Below are 15621 nucleotides of genomic sequence, written 5' to 3'. Positions count from 1 at the left end.
ATTAACATTGTGATACATTTTATTCTTTATAGGTTTACCAGATTTGCTTTCGTCTGTCTTGAGATGAAGCTCCTGGAGAATTCTTGTTTTGAAGCTGTGAATTCACAATTATGTGTGGAGACTGGAGATGCTCACATCATTGGAAGGTAAGTATGCACTGACTAGATACATATGGTGTGTGTAGGTAATAAATACAGTTGTGGGTAGAGACTGGAGATGCTCACATCATTGAAAGGTAAGTATGCACTAACTAGATACATATGGGGGTGTGTGTGTAGGTAATAAATACAGTTGTGTGTAGAGACTGGAGATGCTCATATCATTGGTAGGCAAGTGTGCACTGACTAGATACATATGGTGTGTGTATCTTAACCTTCATCTTCACGGCACAGGCAGTAATTGGTGTTAGTCACTCAGCAAAGCCATTTCCCATGTTTCTGGCATCAGTGTTTGCCTTACTGTGTTATCCACTCTGTTAAAGAAGAAGGCTTTACTCCGGCTGGTATTGCATATTGGGGAGCGCCCTTGTCTTATACCACCTCAATATTTGTAGCTGGGAATGGTTTCTGAGGGATAGCAGCTGACTATCCCTTTTAGAGCATTAACAAACAATTTGTGACGCGCGTTTCACCGTGCCGTGAAGATGGTTAAGGTATTAGACAAAAATCTGTTTTTGGCTATGATATAATGATGGCAATAGGCACCTGATGAGGTATGCAAATGTGTATATATACCGTAATCCCTTTGAGGTGCTTAACATTGTATATAGTTATCACACTACTACATCATGAACAGTAATCTCAACTGATAACCGCAAGCTGTGACAATTGCTTTTGCTACGGACTGACCTATATGAGGGTACCCTTTTTTTGACAGTCTCCCACCTCGATCCTACTGTGGAATTCTGTTGGGGTTATACTAAGCAATCTGTTTTTGACAACTGCCTATACTAACAGTACCTAATATCTGGACTTTGCTTCAGCTAGGATTTAACAATTAGATCTATTTCAGGCAGTAGCAGGATAAGCAATATATTAGTATGTCCATATTATAAATGAGGCCTATTTCTTTTCCTTAAGGTTTCCATCTTAATGGGAGGAGAGTCCACTGCTTCATTCATTACTTGTGGAAATTCAGAACCTGGCCACCAGGAGGAGGCAAACGCTTAAATACCTCCCCCACTTCCCTCATCCCCCAGTCATTCTTTGCCTTTCGTCACAGGAGGTTGGCAGAGAAGTGTCGGAAGATTAAAGTTAGTCTCTTATGAAGGGTAGTACTCTTCAAATTGGGACTGGAGTTTTAAGTAGTCGTGAGAGCATGAATGAAAGTTAGAGTCTGGAGATGCAGGGAGAGTATTTCTGCGAAACCATCCGGACTCATATTATCAGCTCCTAGGCAATCGGCGTTGATGAGTTTCGCTGCCTGCTTTGTTCTCTCAAGTCCATGTCAGAAGCGAGGCTACCATCTGTCACACTTGAAAGGCCGTGTTCCTGTTCCACGGCGTGGATTCCGGTAAAATCGTTTCATTTTACTCCAATGTGTGAAGTGTAATATAAACAAAGAAGCAGGGTCTCACTGGGACTCCTTTATCTTATGGAATTGAGGGTTAATATTGCCTGAGGGGGGTTATTGAACAGGGGGGGGGGGACTTTTATCATGTTTGTTATGTGATTCTGTCAATGTGTAGTGTCTCTTGGGCTCATGGCTATCGGAACATAACAGTCTTTTTTGTCAGGCTGTGCGGCCCTTGTGGCCTTGGTGCGCTTTTTTTTCAGGCCTGCACGGTGCACCTTGTGACTAGACACGGTCACGTTTCTAGTCTCCATTTCGGTATTCCTGACCGAGTGGCGAAGGGGAGAGTCTGTTTTGCTAGCTGTCTGGGTCATAGGAGGTGGTGAGTGCCCCAGCCATTGGTGGTGTAAGGTGCTGTTTTTATTTTTCTATCCATACTTTCTATCCAAGTTATGGGAGATTCTGATTTTTGGAGACGGATGTCTCTGATTCAGATTCTACTTCTTGCGAGGAGTATGAAATGGCCCGGGTAATCCACGCCCATCAGTTATGTTCCGCATTAGAGTGCTCTTTTCTCCCAAAACGGGGAACTTAGAGTACGCCGAGCCTTCCGCCCCTGGGGACCCTATTTCCTGCGAGGCGAGTACCCTAGAACCTTCTTTGGCTACGCAAGCAGGTGTCCTTAATGCCGTTACTCCTTCTCCAGAAGGCAGCTTGTTTCCTCCAGAGGTTACGGCGCGGTTCCGCGTGGCCATATCTATGGCATTGGCACATTTACATCTTCCAGGAAGGGAGATGTTGATGAGATATTGTCCATGTTCTGTTAACCAGGGCTCATCAGACGGGGGATCGTCTGGGTCAGATCAGCTCTCTGGGGAAGCGGTTTCCTCTGAGACTTCAGGAGCCCAATCGTCGTGGTCGTCAGTTACCCCGACGGAGGTAAGTCTTGCCTTTCGTTATAGACTGGCGCGCCTTTGAGTCCAGCTATGACATGTTTTGGCGATGCTGGAGGATCCCAGTCCTGATGGGTTCGAGGGGTCCTCGGTCTTCTGTCCCAGACGGCAATCTGGATTAGACAGGGGGGGGGGAGATTAAGTAATCTCCAATTTACTCTTTTCTTTAAGGTATCCTGTTCTGAGCTTTGGGAGAATTGGATCTCTGACCGGCTGGTCCTGTTAATGTGTCTGTTCTTCTTGCGCGTTAACCTGCGGGTGTTGCCCTCTTTTATTTTGATCAGGTTAGGATGTATTTTATTTATTTTTAAAAGCTTATGTCTGTTATAATTTTTTTCCTTGGGAACAATTTTGAAATTTAATACCAGCGATTTTGTGGTTGCATTGGTGCTTCCGCGGAAGTTACGTGGAAGATAGGACATTATGTTCTATAGTTTGTCTGTTTTATTGTCTATCCCTTCTGGGGTTATGACTTAATGTGGCCTGGGACAGTCCTTGGGTACCCTATGCTTCAGGCTGGTCCTGGTTGGGTACTAGTTTTCTGTCCCTGGGGGTCTATATTAGACACGTGGTGCCCGTTAATCCTTGCTGGTCCGGTTGGGGTGCCGAGTGGTTCACTCTTGTTTGAGTTTCGGTTTCTTGTTTTGCGTTACAAGTTATAGGTGGCCTTTCGTTCCAGGACGTCAGGCTGGTCCTCGTTTATCTTCTGGGGTCATCAGAGGGGATTGTGCTCAGTCCTAATTGTCCTATCCATGCTTGGCTGGCGCGGTTTTCCGAGGTTCGGATCCTGCTAGGGCGTACTCTGTAGACTCCTGGGATCTTTTGATTCAGGTGCTAGAGTGTTACTCCTTCTCATATTGAGTTGGAGTTTTGGAGGATTCCATGGAAATCCGTGGTTCCAGGTTCTGGCGGTGTTTACTCGTCTCCTCCTTTTGGGATTGTCCTCTTGGACTCTGTTTCCTTGATGATGTGTCAGGGTGCCAGGAATCAGACTGAGACGAGAAGTGCAAAAATAATCAATTGCACCTTTTATTAATAGCAAAAAATAATAAAAAGTCCACAAGTCAAATAACAAGCCAGGAATCAAAACCAGAGCTGGTAGTCAGATGAGAAGACTCAAGAGCCAAAGCGAGTAGTCAGACGAGCCGGAATCAGGAACAAGGAGAACAGCAGAGTCAGGAACCAGGAGGAACGTCAGACAGCCAGGTCATACACGGGAACTCACAAACAGGTCTGAGACAACGCAAGGACAAAGCATACTGAACAGAGGCCCTTTAAATAATATGTGATGACATCACAATTCTGAGACTGCAACCTGTCTCACACGGATGATGTACACCAGTCTGGCCATAAAAGGGCATGCAGGAAACGAGCAGCTTCACACACTATGCACCAGAGTCGGCAAGAGAGGTGAGTAAAATGGCTGCCAGCAGCACATAGCAAACAAAGCAGTACCCTCCCCTCAACGACCCCTCCCCCGCTGGAGGACAAAAGGCTTATTGGAGAAACGGGCATGGAAGGCACGGAGGAGGGCAGGAGCATGAACATCAGAGGAGGGAACCCATGAACGCTCCTCCGGACCATAGCCCCTCCAGTGAACTAAATACTGTACGCAGCCCCTGGACATATGAGAGTCAGTAATGCTGCTAACCTCATATTCTTCATGGTTGTCAACAAAGATAGGACGGGGGTGAGGCATCACAGTGGTAAACCGATTACAAACCAATGGTTTCAAGAGGGAGACATGAAAAACATTGGAGATGCGCATTGCAGGAGGAAAGTCAAGAGCGTAGGCCACAGGATTGACCCGTCGGAGTATTCAAAAGGACCAACATAATGGGGAGCCAGTTTATTGGAAGGCACACAAAGGTTCAAGTTGCAGGAGGACAGCCAAACACTCTCACCAACCTGGTAAGAAGGCACGGGCAGACGCCTACGATCAGCCTGGAACTTTTGACGCTGCATAGAACGATGAAGGCAATCCTGAATCTGCACCCACATGGAACAGAGTTGCCGGAGATGCTCCTCCAAAGCCGGAATACCCTGAGACATGAATAAATCGGGCAACAAGGATGGTTGAAACCCATAATTCGCCATGAACGGGGATAACTTGGAGGAAGCATTAATGGCACTATTACGAGCGAACTCTGCCCAAGGTAACAGTTCAGACCAATTATTGTGGTGATCTGAGACATAGCAACGGAGGAACTGTTCCAGAGCTTGATTAGACCGTTCCGCAGCCCCATTGGATTGAGGGTGATATGCCGAGGAGAAGGAAAGCTGGATCCCCATTTGAGCACAAAAGGAACGCCAAAATCTGGAGACAAACTGGCTACCCCGGTCCGACACTATCTCCTTGGGTAACCCATGTAAATGGAAGACCTCCTGGGCAAAAATTGAAGCAAACACCTGAGTGGTAGGCAGCTTCTTCAAGGGAATGCAATGTGACATTTTAGAAAAACGGTCAACCACCAAAGGATAACAGTATTGCCATTGGAAACAGGGAGCTCGACAATGAAGTCCATGGAAAGATGTGTCCAAGGACGCTCACCATTAGCAATAGGTTGAAGAAGACCCACAGGAAGACGTTGAGGAGTCTTATTCTGTGTACAAACATACGCAGCAACATCAGAACGAAGACCTGGCTACCAGAATTGTCGAATGACAGACCAAATCATTTGGTTCTTGCCCGGGTGACCTGCGGCTTTAGGATAGTGGTAAGTGTGCAAAAGTTTAGTTTGAAGATTCTCAGAAACAAAACACTTACCACTAGGTTTCTCAGGAGGTGCATTGGTTTGTGCAGCCAGGATCTCCTCCCCCAAGGGAGAAGTCAAATTAGTACATATGGTCAGGAGGTATAACTGGAGTAGGTACAGACTCCTCCTTGGACAGAGGCAAAAATTGTCGAGAGAGGGCATCAGCCCTAACATTCTTACTACCAGGCAGGTAGGAGACCACATAATTAAACAGAGACAAAAATAGCGCCCATCTGGCCTGTCAGGGCGACTAACATTTTGCTTCGGATAGATAAGTTAAATTTTTGTGGTCAGTAAGAATGAGCACTGGTACGCTAGTACCCTCTAGAAGATGCCTCCATTCCTTGAGTGACAAAATTATGCCCAGTAATTCCCTGTCGCCAATTTCATAATTGCACACCGCTGGAGACAATTTCTTAGAGAAGAAACCGCACGGATTCAAGGAACCATCAGGCGTAGGACGTTGAGACAAGAGGGCACCTCCTCCAGTCTCAGAAGCATCGACCTCAAGAATGAAAGGCAGAACAGGGTTAGGATGAGCCAGAACTAGAGAGGCAGCAAAGGCAGTCTTAAGACTATCAAAGGCCTTAATGGCAGTAGGTGACCAATGGAGTGGATCATTCTCTTTACAGGTCATGTCTGTGATAGGTTTGACCAAGGAAGAAAGGTTTTAAATAAACTTTCTATAGTAATTGGCGAACCCCAAAAAACGTTGAATAGACCGAAGACCGACTGGGCGAGGCCACTGCAGAACTGCAGACAACTTGTATAGATCCATGGAGAACCCTGCAACGGAGATAACATAACCTAGGAAGGTTACTTGAGTCTGATTGAACTCATATTTCTCGAGTTTACAAAACAGGCCGTTCTCACGTAGTCTCTGAAGAACCCGTGTAACATCAGAACGATGAGCCTCAAGTGTATGAGGATGTTGTCTAAGAACACCACAACACACTGTTGCAACATATCTCGTAGGACATCATTAATAAATTCCTGGAAAACAGCAGGAGCATTACATAGGCCAAAGGGCATTACAAGATACTCATAATGTCCGCTCCTGGTGTTAAATGCTGTTTTCCATTCGTGGCCCTCCTTGATCCTAACGAGATTGTACGCTCCTCTCAAATGAAATTTAGAAAAGACTGTAGCTCCCTTGAGGCGGTCAAAGAGTTCCGTAATGAGCGGAATAGGGTAAGCATTCTTAATGGTAATTCGATTAAGACCCCTATAATCGATGCATGGTCTTAACTCGCCACACTTTTTCTTCACAAAGAAGAAGCAAGCCCCTTCAGGAGAGCAGGATTTGCGGATGATCCCCCGCGACAGAGCATCGGCAACATACTCCTCCATAGCACAATTCTCCGCAATAGACAGAGGGTAAACCCGGCCCCGAGGAGGAATGGCTCCGGGTTGCAGGTCTATGGCACAATCGTAAGACCGGTGAGGAGGCAACGTACCAGCACGCACCTTGTCAAAAACGTCTAGGAACTCTCGGTACTCCTCTGGAAATTGAGATACTGAAGAAGTGCACAGGACTTCAACTGATTTCCGAAGACAAATGGAAATACATTGCTGAGACCACAACAACATTTCGGACCTGCGCCAGTCAAGACTGAAATTGTGCTTTTGGATAACCCAGAACAACTGGAAAATGCGGAGAATTTATCACCTGGAGCCCCAACAGCCATTGATAACGGCACGGTTTCATGAGTAAAGAGTGCGGGCTGAAGGGGCCTGCCATCAATGGCCTCAATAGCAAGCGGAACTGACCAAGGCAAAACAGGAATGGAGTGCTTTGATACAAAAGCACTGTCAATGAAATTGCCCGCAGCACCTGAGTCAACAAGAGCCTGGGTGACTATGGAGGAGTCCACCCAGGAAAGGACAACCGTAACCAAAGGTTTTTCCTTTAGTGGTTCCGGGGAAGAGGATAAACCACCCAAGGTTTGCCCCCGACAGTACCTTAGGTGTTAGCGTTTCCCGGCCGTGTAGGACAAGACTTCAAAAGGTGGCCCTGTAACCCACAATAGAGGCAGAGCCCCTCCCTCCTCCTAAAGGCCCTCTCCGCTGCGGAGAGACGCGTGAATCCCAACTGCATCGATTCAGCAGTACCTGGTGACTCGGGACCAGGAGGAGAGGGAGGCATGGATGGGAACGAACACGTAGGAGACAACGGAAAAGGAGGCTTACGCAAGTGCTCCTTGAAAGAGGGCCTCTCTCTGAGTCTGATGTCAATTTGGATAAAAAAAGACACCAGTGCCTCGAGATCCTCTGGTAAATCTCTGGCAGCAACTTCGTCTTTAATCGCATCAGAGAGCCCATGAAATAAGGCTGCGACAAGGGCTTCATTGTTCCAACCTACCTCTGCGGCAAGCGTACGGAGCTCAATGGCATACTGAGCAACAGATCTTGTACCTTGCTGAATGGACATGAGTCGTTTAGCAGCAGAGGAGGAGCGAGCCGGAACATCAAATACCCTTCGAAAGGAGGCCACAAATTCAGGGTAATTTGAAATCACAGGTTTACTAGTCTCCCACAAGGGATTACCCCAGGCAAAAGCTGTGTCAGAGAGTAACAAGATGAGAAATCCCACCTTAGCTCTGTCAGAGGGAAGCGCCTGAGGTAACATCTCAAAGTAAATGCCCACCTGGTTCAAAAATCCTCTGCACTATTTAGGATCACCTCCATATCGCTGAGGTAGAGGTGCAGAACCGGACATGCTCCTGGTAGGACTAGGTGCAGCAGCGGAAACGGGAGCAGCCATAACTTGCAGGACACTTTGGTCCAAATGTGCAGTGCGAGTCAACAGAGTTTGCAGGGCTAGTGCAAATTGATCTAAGCTGTGATCCTGTTCATCCATCCTGGAAATGATGGCAGGTAAAGGTGGATTATTAGCACCATCAGGATTCATTGCCCTTGCGTAATGTCAGGGTGCCAGGAATCAGACTGAGATGAGAAGTGCAAAAATAATCACACCTACCAGCTGGTAGTCAGACGAGTCAGGAGCCAAAGCGAATAGTCAGACAAGCCGGAATCAGGAACAAGGAGAACAGCAGAGTCAGGAACAAGCCAGGGATCAGGAACCAGGAGGGACGTCAGACAGCCAGGTAATACACTGGAACTCGCAAACAGGTCTGAGACAACACAAGGGCAAAGCATACCGAACAGAGGCCCTTTAAATAATAAGCGACAACATCACAATTCTGAAACTGCAACCTGTCTCACACGGATGATGTACACCAGTCTGGCCATAAAAGGGCGTGCAGGAAATGAGCAGCATCACACACTATGCACCAGAGTCAGCAAGAGAGGTGAGTAAAGTGGCTGCCAGCAGCACATGGCAAACAAAGCAAGGAAAAAACCATGACATGACGGTACCTCTTCCTTAGGGTCAAGACTAATTGGGCCTTTTTGTCCTTTTTTCTGGGAATTGGCCTTCTGGTCATCGGTTTCAGGAAGTTAGGGCCTATTGGTATTTGTTCTTCTTGCGGAATCTCGTCTGCTCCCATACTTTTGGAGCTTGACAGTTTATGTGGTCTCCTTCTTCTTTTCGGGTGTAGCCCCTGTTAGGCGTTTAGGTTTGCATCCACCTGGGGTTAGAATGCTTTTTTATCGTAAATCGTAGTGCTTCCGGGAAGTTGGTCCTAAGAGGATCTTGGAGACTATTGTTATCTTCTCAATCCAGATTTTCCTGGTTTGGGCTCTGTTCTCTTGTTCGTTTACCTTAGTCTTTGGACTTAGTGTGTGTTGTCCCTAGAGCCTTTAGGGGTCAACCAGAGTCGCTGTGTGGCTTTTATCATTGCCTAGCACCCTTTAGGTTGGGAGTTTGAATCCTGCTGAGGTCTTGAAGCACTCTGTGTCTGGGATACTTGTGTGAGAGTTTAGTGTCCATGGTGCCTTGGATGTGATTTGGGATTGCATGTGGTGCAAGGTCTTCTCCGGATGGGGTAACCCGGTGGTTCCTCAGGGGTTATTAGTTTGTTTAAAACTGGTTCCAGGTGTCTGTGTTTTTCTTTTTTTGTCCTTATCTTTGACTGGACATTTTGGGTTTCTGTATCCAGATCCCTTAGGATTGGTTCGGGTCGGACCAGTTCCCGTTTCCTGGACATCTTCTGTTACTATGAGCAGATTTTTCTCTCTTATCGGAGAATTGGACTTTTCAGCTGGGTCGACCGTAGTGGCCGAATGGTTCTTCATTCGGTACTTGATCTTTTGGGTCCATCTACAGCTTTACACTCCATACCTGTGTGCGGGGAGCTGTTCGGGAAGGGAGCGATGACTGGGTTCTGGAAACCAAGTTAATTTTGGGAGGCTAGATCCCCTCCCTTTTCCTTCCTGAAGGTCCTGGTGATTCGCGGAATTTTTTAATTCCTTTGTCTTTCGGACATTGCCAGTCACTCTGGTGCTGGTACCGTTGCCCAGAGTGAGGATCAGGGATCTGTCTGATCTGTTGAACTTTGACCGTGTGTCATAGATCTTGTGTAGCCTCCCTAGAGGGAAGTATAACCACCTCAGCAGGTATTTTTTTCTCTGCCGGTTCTGGGTTCTATCCTTCCTTTCCTGCTTTTCTTGGGTAGGTGGTGGTCAGCACTACGTTGGATTTTTTTCTTGCTGAAGACGTTCCTGTGCAGTTTACTCACATCTACTGTGTATGTGTGTGTATGTATGCATGTATATGTATGTGTGTGTGTGTGTGTGTATATATATATATATATATATATATATATATATATATATATATGTATGCACGCACGATATAAAAAGTCTACACACCCCTGTTAAAATGCCAGGTTTCTGTGATGTAAAAAAATGTGACAAAGATAAATCATTTCAGAACTTTTTCCACCTTTAATGTGACCTAGAAACTGTACAATTCAATTGAAAAACAAACTGAAATCTTTTAGGTGAAGGGGAAGGAGTGCTATATATACAGTAGGAGTGTGAGCTTTTTACATTCAGCAGTGCGAACGCACTATACAACAGGTACAAATAGCCAGTCTAGTTACTGCTGTGAGAAGTGCAGTAGATGTGGCTGAGTGACAAAACCTATCCTTTATGTCCCCAGGATCGAGAGCTATTCCTGCAAGATGGCTGGAGATGACAAGCACATGTTTAAGCAGTTCTGCCAGGAGGGCCAGCCTCACGTTCTCGAAGCTCTATCTCCACCCCAGACCGGAGGTGTCAGCCCTGGCAGGTATTACTCTAAACAAAGCATTTTTTTTTTTATGTAGTTGGGATAAATGCGATAAGCAGGCATCCTGTATAGGGAGAGTGTACATGGCGTAGTATTCAGATACCCAGCAAACTATCCAAATCGCTAGTAAGTATCGTCCTGTGTTCTCATATAATCTATTTTGTTATGGACTGCTTGGTGTCAAAAAGTATTTATTGGCCATCTGCTTCTCTGTCCTGACATTAAAACTAAATGTATGCTTAGCTGATAAATTTCTTTCTTTCAGATATGGTAAGTCCACGGCATCATCAGTTACTGTTGGGAATACCACTCCCGGTCAGCAGGAGGAGGCAAAGAGCACCACAGCAAAGCTGTTAAGTATCACTTCCCTTCCCACAACCCCCAGTCATTCGACCGAAGATAAATGGAGAAAAAGAAGCTAAACAAGGTGCAGAGGTGACTGAGGTTTCAGTAAAAAATAACTGTCTTAAAATAAAGGGCGGGGCCGTGGACTCACCATGTCCGGAAAGAAAGAAATTTATCATAAGCATACATTTTGTTTTCTTTCCTAAGATATGTTGAGTACACGGCATCATCATCAATTACTGTTGGGAATCAATACCCAAGCTAGAGGACACAGATGATTAGTTAGGGACAAGACAGGTAACCTAAACAGAAGGCACTTACCTCTTGAAGAACCCTTCCCAAAATAAGCCTCAGCTGAGGCCAAAATAGCAAAATTGAAAAAAATATGCAGAGAGGAAAAAATTGTAGCCTTGCAATTCTGATCCCCCAAAGTTTCATTCTTAAAAGCCCAAGAAGCAGAGACAGCCCTAGTGGAAAGAGCTGTAAAACTCTCAGGAGAGTGCTGTCCAGCAGACACCTAAGCCAAACTAATTATACTTCTCAACCCGAGAGAAAGAGAAGTAGCAGAAGCTTTCTGACCTATACATTTCCCAGAGAAATAAACAAACAAGGCAGAAGACTGGTGAAAAAACCTAGTCGCCTGTAGATAGAATTTAAAAACACGCACAACATCCAATTTGTGCAACAAACGTTCCTTATGAAAAGAAGGAATAGGACATAAAGAAGTAACAACAATTTCCTGCTTAAAACTTTTTATATCCGAATAACCTGGAAGAAACGGTATGAAGAACCGCCTTATCTGAAAGATATGATGAGGCGAATCATACTGCAAAGCTGAGAGTTCTGAAACTCACCGAGCAGATAGATAGCAATAAGAGACAAAACCTTCCAAGATAACCACGTAAATCCATTGAATGCAAGTGCCTTATTCCGTATTCTGACCAGGACCTGACAAGAGATTGCACATCTGGCACGTCCGCCAGATGTTTATGTAGCAAAATAGACAATGCAGAATTCAGACCCCTCATGGTACCAACTGACAAACCCTTCTCCAGACCATCCTGGAGAGAGGATAAAATTCTAGGGGTCCTGACTCTACTCCAAGAGGAACCCTTGGATTCACATAAACAAATAGATATTTACGCCATAACTTAAGGCAATCTCACTAGCAACTGGCAAGCGAACCTGAGTCATGGACTCAATGACCGACTCAGAAAAAACCCACGCTTAGACAAAACTATTTAATCTCCAAGTGAACGTCAGCAGCAAGATTTGGATGGACCCTGATTCAGATGGTCCTTCCTCAGAGGGAGTCTCCAAAGAGGAGAGACTACATATTCACTAGGTCTGCATACCAGATCCTGAGATGCCACGTAGGGGCTAATAAAACACAGATGCTCTCTCCTGTTGAATACGAGCAATAACTTGCAGAAGGAGAGCAAAAAGAGAAAACAGAAAAGAAAGACTGAATTCCAATAAACGCCAGGACATCTATCAGGGCGGTCGGCGGATCCTTTGCCCAGGAACCGTACCTTGGAAACTTGAAGTTCTGCCAAAACGCCATCAGAAGTGAATTCCAGAACCCCCATTTGGGGGTCTACCTAGAGAACACCTCCGGATGGAGAGCCCACTCCCCGAGATGAAATATCTGACTGTTCAGAAATCTGATTACTACTAGTCCACCCCTGGAAAGTGGATGACAGCAATTGTGAGCTTCCGCCCACCGAACAATTCATGTCACCTCCAGCATGGCAAAGGAACTCTGCGTTCCTCCTTAGTGGTTGAAATAAACCATTGAGGTGATAATGTCCGACTGGAATCAAACCAAGAGCTACTGAGGCCAAGCCATCAGAGGATTGAAAATCACTCTCCACTCCTCGATGATGTTAGAGGGGAGGGCAGACACTCAACTAGACCCAGATTGCTTTACAAAAATAGAGAAGGCAGCACCAGCATTAAATTTAGAAAAAAATCTATATTTTCTTAAAGGCTAAACAAGTGTGACACAGAATGAACGTCTAACGCGTTTCACGCCCCCTAGTGGCGTTTCATCAGAGACAACAGGTGTTCCTAAACATGGCCCTCTTATACTGGGACATATTAATTGCATATTTAACCCCTTAATGTCAAAAACAAACAAACATTAAAAGTATATGTGTTTAACATAAAATATGCTACAGTCTACATTATCCTATGTTCATTAGAGCTGAATCAAATTGAAGGAACAATTATTAATTTCACTAATGTAGGAGATTTCAAGGTTAAAATTATTGATGTATCTAAGGTCCCTTTAAGAGGTGGGAACAGGTACAAAATTTTGGACAGGAAGGAATTATACTGGATTTACCAACTTAAAACCAGAATTCCTGATGGCCTGAACCTGGAATGGGACATTAGCTACTTCATATAATTAGCGAAGCGGCAGCATTGGGCATAAAGACCCACTTAATAAGTAGAAGGGATATCATAAGAGGGAGATAAGTAGTAATTTGGTGTGGTACCTATTTCTCCCACACCTGAAGAATCCGTTAGGAATAATTTATGTAAAATACACAGTTAATTGTGATAAATTTCCTGTATACATTTTAGCATCAGGAATAATTCCTAAAGGTCTGATTAAAACATATAGGCAGAGGGACTATTAGGGTTAATTTATATGGAACCAATAGTCTACTGTAAAACTTCCTTGTATGTATTTTAACATTGATAGATTTTAAGGTAGTATTTCCAAACATAATAAGGTTGATTCCCCATTAGTTTTGTAGGGGATATAAGAAATATTTAAATACCTAGATATTAGCAAGATAGGAGACCAAATTTCAAAAAAGCCTTGTATGTCAACTTAATAATTGTTCCTTCAATTTGATTCAGCTCTAATGAACATAGGATAATGTAGACTGTAGCATATTTTATGTTAAACACATATACTTTTAATGTTTGTTTGTTTTTGACATTAAGGGGTTAAATATGGAATTAATATGTCCCAGTATAAGAGGGCCATGTTTAGGAACACCTGTTGTCTCTGATGAAACGCCACTAGGGGGCGTGAAACGCGTCAGACGTTCATTCTGTGTCACACTTGTTTAGCCTTTAAGAAAATAAAGAGTTTTTTTAAATTTAATGCTGGTGCTGCCTTCTCTATTTTTGTATTGCTGATTGCGGCAATTGATTCGTTGCCCATTTAGGCATTGCACCCAGTCACCGCATGCCCTACCTGTCTGACTTTGCCAATACTACGGCGGCGTCTGTGACGTCATCACCCTGAGCCACAGTCCGGGCCGGCATGGGAGTTTGCAGCGGCCGCTTGCCTTGCACCTTCATTAGACCCAGATTGCTTACCAGCCCAGCAGGTTGGTGTCTATATTCACATCACCTAGGAACGTCTCAGAAGCACGCGCCCTGAGACAGATACTCCTGAAAAAAAAAACCCACTACAGGAGAGAGTCTGTAGCAGAACGAAACAAGATCCATTCTCTAAGACAGATCCGAGAGATCTCCATTCATGGAAAATATCAAAGGGAATGAAGTCCATGGGTACCATATGACCAAATCCCTCCATACAAAGAGTCACTGAACAGTGAAGAAAAATCAACTGCAGCTAGATCCAAACTCTCAACCTCCTGGTTGTAAAATGGCTAAGCCATCTACCAGACCACAAGAGCTTGCTGTTGGTGGGACATTAGACTGCAGAGAGGAGAAAAGGAAAAATTCCTTAATTAATTTGACCTCTGTTAGACCTCCTCTCCTAGATAGAGAATCTATTAAGGGCCACGTCTACGGCACCTGACAATCCCAGGCGGTCTCCCATCCAGGTACAGACCAAACCTGGCATCTTAAACTTCCGAGATCAGACAGTAGTGGGTGCAATCAAGGAATAGTGGTGGTAGATCCATTAAATCACCCTTGTAGATGGGACAAGGGATTCTCTCACAGATTCATTCCCATCTATGGGAAAGTAGATTGACAAGATCACTGAAAAGAGAGATTGTCCAAAGGATGGAAGAGACCTGTCATATATATCCTTCAGGTCTCTGCTTGTTATGAACAGGCCCTCATGACCAAAGGAGAGAGGATATTAGTTTAACAATCAGAACCTGAGTTACCTGAGATAAATACCCAGAACCTGTTCCCACACTAGGACTGGAATTATCACTCCCCGAGAGAAAAATCCTGAACCCAGTTCCAGGAAAGTCTCTCATCATACCTGGATCGCATATACTCTAGAAGGAGAAATCTGCCTAAGGGAGGAATTCTAGATAGGACTCAAAAAGACATGACTGTTCCTGTAGAAAGAGGAAAGAAAACTTTCCTCCAGTCTTACTCTCTTGACGAGTGTTTCCTGAAAGGTCAGAGGAAAATTATGGCCGAATATCCTAAAAAGGAAATGCCAGAAGCGTGGATTGGAGGACAACCTAAATATAAAACCTGCAACTGCAGACTATAAAGCCTAGGCTGTACCACTAAGCCACAGGCAGTTAATCAAGATCACAGCCACAAAGCCCAGCGGGCTAGTAAGCAAGTCTAATAAGACAAGGCATTGTTCTAAATGAACAATTACACCTCCAGCTTCTTAATCATGGACCCGAAAAGGAGCTAGCTACCTCCACAGGGATCTAAGTTCTCATAGCTATAGTAGAAAGCTCCTATCTACTAAAGACACCTTGCATTTTGAAGGAGACAGCGACAGGAAATTCCTTTAAAGGATGGTAGACAGAGAGAAGGATATCCCCAGCTTCTCCTATTCCTGTGAAAATTCCCATAGCACGTCTAAACCACTTCCTCATCAATAGGAAAAACACAGAACTGATAGTTTACAAAACTTCAAAGGGGTGACGACAGGCGGGTCGGTGTTGTCCAAGTA

At 44.8% G+C, this 15621-nt stretch overlaps 1 protein-coding gene across 1 annotated transcript in view; it reads left to right on the top strand.

Moving 5' to 3' along the window:
* The window catches only part of MAF1 (MAF1 homolog, negative regulator of RNA polymerase III), a gene marked incomplete in the record, with an annotated part of 161163 nt that overhangs the window by 23702 nt on the left and 121840 nt on the right, over nt 1-15621 (top strand). Inside the window, 2 exon segments of the mRNA XM_053715512.1 lie at nt 33-146; nt 10287-10415. Coding sequence (XP_053571487.1) covers nt 64-146; nt 10287-10415 — 212 coding nt within the window.

Source organism: Bombina bombina, chromosome 5, assembly GCF_027579735.1.
Source record: "Bombina bombina isolate aBomBom1 chromosome 5, aBomBom1.pri, whole genome shotgun sequence".
Taxonomy (NCBI): Eukaryota; Metazoa; Chordata; class Amphibia; order Anura; family Bombinatoridae; genus Bombina; species Bombina bombina.
The sequence above is the reverse complement of the archived record's forward strand: the minus strand, read 5'-3'. Positions and strand labels throughout refer to the sequence as shown.